Source organism: Etheostoma spectabile, chromosome 8 (assembly GCF_008692095.1).
Source record: "Etheostoma spectabile isolate EspeVRDwgs_2016 chromosome 8, UIUC_Espe_1.0, whole genome shotgun sequence".
NCBI lineage: Eukaryota > Metazoa > Chordata > Actinopteri > Perciformes > Percidae > Etheostoma > Etheostoma spectabile.
In genome coordinates, this window is record NC_045740.1 from 26,745,641 (window position 1) to 26,752,191 (window position 6,551).

Below are 6,551 nucleotides of genomic sequence, written 5' to 3' on the forward strand. Positions count from 1 at the left end.
GGGGGGGGGGGGGGGGTTCACATGCTGCTCAATGATCTGATAAGGCCTTAGTTTGAAGCCCACTGGCACCTGACTCATGTATCTCTTTTTATACATTCATATAATTACATTTATTTGGACCTGATGTATGTTTCTGAAATTGATGTAAAGCCCAGGTAAAAAAGCCAAAATGTGTTCTTTGTTTGAATTTAAAACTTTGTCTTCCTTTTCAATGCTGGATGATCATTTCTTCAGTGCATAATGTTGTAGTGTTCGATTTCATTTCTGTTGTGTGTATTTGTGGCTGTGACAAATCAGACCAATAAAATGAGTTTCTCAATGTACTAACAGTTGTCTAAATTTTTTGTGAACATACAGCTGTGTATGTAGACTAAGACAGCAAAGCAACAGCCCAAAATTTGATTTTGATCATAATGTCAAAGTTACGGAAGCATACTGCTGACTTGCTAGAAAAAGAAAAAACATATCCGTGAAGTTTATTCTAATAACAAGATGTTTTCCATGTTATAAAAAGATATTTTTACATTTTAACAATATGTTTTCACGTTATTACAATAAACACACTTAGGTTAGAAAATGTTCTGCATATTATACAGTGGTGTGAAAAAGTGTTTGCACCCTTCCTCATTTCCTGTTCCTTTGCATATTTGTCACACTTAAGTGTTTCGGAACATCAAACCAATTTCAACACTAGTCAAGGACAACACAAGTAAACACAAATGAATTGTAAATGAAGGTGTTTATTATTAAAGGTTAAAAAAAATCCAAACCATCATGGCCCTGTGTGAAAAAGTGATTGCCCCCCTTGTTAAAACATACTAAACTGTGGTGTCCACACCTGAGTTCAATTTCTCTAGCCACACCCAGGCCGAATTGCACACCTCACAATCAAGGCATCACTTAAATAGGAGCTGCTTGACACAGTAAGGTCCACAGAAGATCCTTAAAAGCTACAAATCATGCCGAGACCCAAAGAAATCAGGAACAATTGAGAACGAAAGTATTTGAGATCTATCAGTCTGGAAAGGGTTATAAAGCCATTTCCAAAGCTTTGGGAATCCAGCGAACCACAGTGAGAGCCATTGTCCACAAATGGCGAAGACATGGAACAGTGGTGAACCTTCCCAGGAGTGGCCGGCCGCCCAAAATTACCCCAAGAGCGCAGCGACGACTCATCCAAGAGGTCACAAAAGACCCCACAACAAAGTCCAAAGAAATGCAGGCCTCACTTGCCTCAGTTAAGGTCAGCGTTCATGCTCCACCATCAGGAAAAGACTGGGAAAAATGGCTGCATGGCAGAGTTCAAGGAGAAAACCACTGCTGCAAAAAGAACATCAAAGCTCGTCTCAATTTCTCCACAACACATTTGATAATCCCCAAGACTTTTGGGACAACATTCTGTGGACCGATGAGACAAAAGTGGAACTCTTTGGAAGGTGTGTGTCCAAATATATCTGGGTAGAAGGAACACTGCATTTCATAAAAAGATCATTATACCAACAGTAAAATATGGGGTGGTAGTGTGATGGTCTGGGGCTGTTTTGCTGCTTCAGGACCTGGAAGACTTGCCGTGATAAAGGAACTATGAATTCTGCTGTCTACCAAGAGATCCTGAAGGAGAATGTCCGACCATCTGTTTGTGTACTCAAGCTGAAGAACTTGGGTCTGCAGCAGGACAATGATCCTAACAAACACCAGCAAGTCCACCACCGATGGCTGAAGAAAAAACAAATGAAGACTTTGGAGTGGCTAGCCAAAGTCCTGACCTGAATCCATTGAGATGTGTGGTATGACCTTAAAAAGGCGTTCCGCTCAAACCTTAATGTAACTGAATTCGGACAATTCTGCAAAGATGAGTGGGCCAAAATTCCTCCAGGACGCTGTAAAAGCCTCATTGCACGTTATCGCAAACGCTGGTTGCAGTTGTTGCTGCTAAGGGTGGCCCAACCAGTTATTAGGTTTAGGGGGCAATCACTTTTTCACCAGGGCCCTGATGGTTTGGATTTTTTTTAACCTTTAATAATAAACACCTTCATTTACAAATTGCATTTTGTGTTACTTGTGTTGTCCTTGACTATTGTTTAAATTGGTTTGATGTTCCAAACACTTAAGTGTGACAAACATGCAAAGGAACAGGAAATGAGGAAGGGGGGAAACACTTTTTCACACCACTGTATGTTGTAATAATGTAGAAATATTGTGTTATAGTATCTGGTTATAACATGAAAACCATTTTAAGGTAATAATGTAATACTGATCTGTTTTTGCTTTGGGCGGGGCAGCAATACGCTTCCGTATCATACTGTAGTTCTTCTAAAACAGTAAATTACAATGTAGCTATTTAAAAACCACAAGTGTAACACAATAGCACATTCACTTTGGAAGGACAGACTTTTTTATTGATCATAGTCAGCAATCACTCCCTCTGACAGATGAAGAAGGTTACATGTTTATGAATTTGGATGTTAATTAGTCTCAGAGCAATAGTTTGAAATCACTTATGAGATGCGTTGGGGATTTTTTTAATGTATGTATAACTTCAGCTACAGGATTAAAGGAAAACAATGATTCATTATAACTTGCTTTAATTTTACTAGCTCTGGCCATAGAACTCACAAGTATAAAATAGGATCTGGGACATTGGTAAAAATAGATCTAACTGAGCAACAAACATGAGTGTTTTTTTGGTATTACAAAATTGCGTATGAAAGACCAATTTATCAAGTCCTTAAATCAGTATCACTAGGCATATATTTAATTAACAATGTTATCCACACAAAACATGACGAGGTGGGAATTGATCACTGTATATCGTACACAAACCTATGCACAACAAGTCGTATGATGTCCTGCAAAACTAGGCAACCGCTTGATGGTCATGTGACGACCTGTCACATGACAGTTAGGTTTAGTGGTCTTTACAGTTACATTTATGCGAGAAAAGGCCCTGAGAAGTGCTGGTTGTTTCAGAGGCTGTTGCAGTTGAGTCAAGCGGACAAAACGTGACTGTAACCCGGCTACAGAGCACCACAAGCTGACATCCTTACAGGGGCCGTTGTAGCCTACAAACAACAGTTAGATATATTTTAATAGATATTGCAACAACTGACAGCTGAATAGCCAAGTAAGATTTTTTTAGTGAAAATGAAAATCTTACATACACTGCATGGCAGAATGTTATTGTGTGAGTTTTCAAGTGGCATGGTTATTGCAGCTTTTTTACTTCCTCTTACAAACCAGGCAAGTCCAAATTTTGTCACAGCTGACTATACTATGTAAATGTAGCTGCTACTTTTAAACTTTTTAGCTACTCTTTGTTGTATTTTTATTTTTTTATTTATATCTTTTCTACATAATTCCTCTAATCTGGTTTCTCATTAGTATTGTTGTGTTTTGTTCAGGACAAAAAACATGAAACACCTTTTATATGTGAGATGAGACACAGCTTCCAGCTTTTTTGGCTATGCCAGTGTTTTTTCTGAATCTAAAGTCTAGTCTGACTGTTAAACCAGTCCAAGATCTCCTGTTTGTTCTTCTGCAGCCAGTTGATGTTAGCCCTGGTCCTCTCCAAGGCCTGCTCCACGGCCAGTGTGGCAGATCCAAACCCTGCTGCTTTGTGCTTCTCCTTAAACTCCACCAGCTTGCAGAGTAAACATTAGAAACAGTTCAGACAACAGTTTGATTTTTATAATTTCACTAGGAATTACTCAATGAGTACAAACCTGTTGTAGTTCAGCAGGTGTAGAGAACCTTGCAGTGACCCCACTTATCATAGAGGCAAAGGAGAAAGAGCCAACCCCATATCTAAAAAAAAATAAAATTAACTGAAACAAGAACTGATCCTAATACTGGTTTAAAAAGCAAGCCGACTTCATGGTGGAGCGATCATAGGATTTAGCTAAACTAAAAAACTATGTTTTTTTTTAAATTGAAAGTGTATACAACTCTTGGCAATATAATCTCTACTAGACCTAAGTATAATGTTTACAAAATACTAGGGCTGTCAAAATTAATGCAACAATGACTTTACGCAAATCCCTAATTTTTTTCTAGCACGATTAACGCATTAACACAATCCTCTGTAGTTTGGAAAATAACGTCACACCGCAATATTGTTTCTTGTATTATGGCAACTGCACTTTACAATACTTTTATTTTAAGCCACTCAACTTACTTTCAGTCTACCTTCTACTTATTGTCTATTGTTTGCCTGTTTTTCTTGTGTGTTTACTTGTTTGTTTTGCTGTTATTGAAGAAAATGCTGCTGTAATAGGGAAATGTCCCCGCTGTGGGATGAATAAAGTATAATCTAATCTAATCTAATCTAAAATCAGGCAGCGATGCAGCAGTAATGTTGGGTAGATGCTAGATCACACCCAATAATCGTGTAGACGGCAACACTGGGGCTTCCCTTCCACCACTGTGAGCTGAATTGGGGATAAATGAACAACATCATCAACCCAGATTAACGTTTCACCTGACGTTAGCATGTTGCTAACGTTACATGTAGCAGTGGGATGACTGTTAGAGTAAAGCAGCAAAATCACCATTAAGGTTTCTAAACCATAAACTACACAATAAAACATCTTTTAACAGGAATCAGAATCTACATGCCAGTATTGACTTATAGCCTAGTCTTAGTGCCACCTACTACAGGAAGTTCCAAATATCTTTTAAAAAAAAAAGAAAGAAAAATACTCTAAAAGTTCCCCACTCTAAACCATCAGAGGACATTATTAGGACATCAAGCCTTCTAGCGTGCTCCTCCTAACAGGTTCACCAGATCCATCTGTTCAATGCTGCTTGCAGCTTTAGTTTTGTTTTTAAGTTTACTTAAAAAAATGTTTACTAAAATAATTTTAACTGTTTTGCTGGTTCTTTTTACTGTTTTGGGGTTTATTGTTTTACCTAGTAAAGCACTTTGCAACTGGGTTCTATTAAATGTCCTATATTAAATGTAAACTTATTATTTTCTCACGTATAGCTAGACACAAAGTAAATAATTCATCTTTATGAGTGGAATACTCACTGTGTGAACATGTATTCCCACTGTTCCCTGACAAAGTCCCATGCCAGACTCTGTCCCAATCTGTTGCTGGCGACAGATGTAATGACGGAGGTAGCATCCTGCTTACGGATCATAGCTGAGTTTAAGGTATAAGACAGATACCTGTGAGAACAGAGAAGATAGGCATGACAGTTGCATTCTTTCCATCATAACCTTTTTCCATTGGCTCGTTCCAACTGATTTTTAGATTTTGCTTTTGAGACATCGCATAATCTTGCCCCTAGTTCTATGTTGTTAAAATGGTATCATGACTCTCTTCTTAATGACTCTTCTTTTTCTTCTTCTGTTTGAAGGTAAACTGCAATTTACCATTAAACAGAAGAAGACTTGTGACTGACGGCAGTATTGTAGTGCTCATCGGGAAAAAAACATGTATTTATTACATTATTAAAAGTTGTGTTTCACCGTTTCAATTTTAACCGCTGCAGCTTCCTTGCCTGCCACATCCACAATTTTGAAAATACATTGATGCTTGTTTTGAACGCTTTGAACGCTTTGATGTCTATCATCCGGGTACTCGTAGTGCACTGCATGTGGCCACACTTTGTCAGTGGAGAATGCACTATGCACTCAAAACAGCAAGTGTAAGTACATTAGCTCTGCCTGCTATCTCTGGCAGACCACAACTGGGTGATGGAACTGCGCTTCACTTAGGATTTTTCCAAGGAATGTCACCACGGACAAATACTGGAATACTGGAAATGCGAGGGCTTTCATGAGTGGGCTCACTCACCAGTGTGTTACCTAATGTGGCGATAGATAGCAACCCAACAGACACTTATTTGATTAATGATAATCTTTAAGAATATTACTTTGAACTCTATCTTTGTCTTTATCCTGTTTTGTTTTTTGTATGTTACTCATTGTTTTACAGTTTCATTGTAAATGCTTTTAAATTCTTATAGAAATCAATTTTATGTTTTTAAGTTTGTTTTGCTGTTGAGCTACAGAGCCCCGGAGCTAACATGGAGGGGGGAAAAAAAACCTGAGAAAAAAAAGAAAGAAAAGAAATTAACAAAAATACATGTGGGACAAATACTTTTGCAAGATCTTGACTTTGTTTTGGAAGATACAAGAACAGAGTTTTATTTGCAAGATCTCGCAAATCCAACAAACAATAAGGCTGACCTAGCTAACTAGCTAGTAGCGCAACATGATTACATCTTCTTGGTTGTCGAAATACATCCATCATTTATTACTAATTAATACATGCCAAAGTGAAGTGTTACAGAAGATGTACTCATGTCAAGCTACCAGCTAGCTTAGCCTTGTTGTTTGTTGAATTTGCAAGGTCTTGAATGAAGATCTTGAATTTGCACATAAAACTCTATCTTGCAAAAAAAGTCAAGTTTTTGTCCCCACTACATGCTTTTTTTCTTGTTCTTTTCCCTCCATGTCACCTCCAGAGCTTCTTATTAAGCAGTTTATAACTGTTTTTAGAAAAATCTGACATAGATAAAGTTATTATTATTATTATTATTAT

General features: G+C 37.7%; 1 protein-coding gene across 3 annotated transcripts in view; it reads right to left on the reverse strand.

The window, feature by feature from the left end:
* The window catches only part of LOC116693945 (aminopeptidase N), a 40,848-nt gene that overhangs the window by 11,501 nt on the left and 22,796 nt on the right, over window positions 1–6,551 (reverse strand). Inside the window, exons 21-23 of one of the 3 annotated variants that reach the window (XR_004333035.1) lie at window positions 5,030–5,170; window positions 3,723–3,804; window positions 3,405–3,640 (exon numbers count right to left, since the gene is read on the reverse strand). Coding sequence is in view for 2 of the 3 variants with exons in the window: in XM_032523319.1 (XP_032379210.1) it covers window positions 3,485–3,640; window positions 3,723–3,804; window positions 5,030–5,170 (379 nt within the window). In the remaining variant the exon portion in view is untranslated. Of the gene's footprint in view, window positions 1–3,330; window positions 3,641–3,722; window positions 3,805–5,029; window positions 5,171–6,551 lie in introns of those variants that run through there. The other 2 variants (XM_032523319.1, XM_032523318.1) reach the window with 2 other exon arrangements.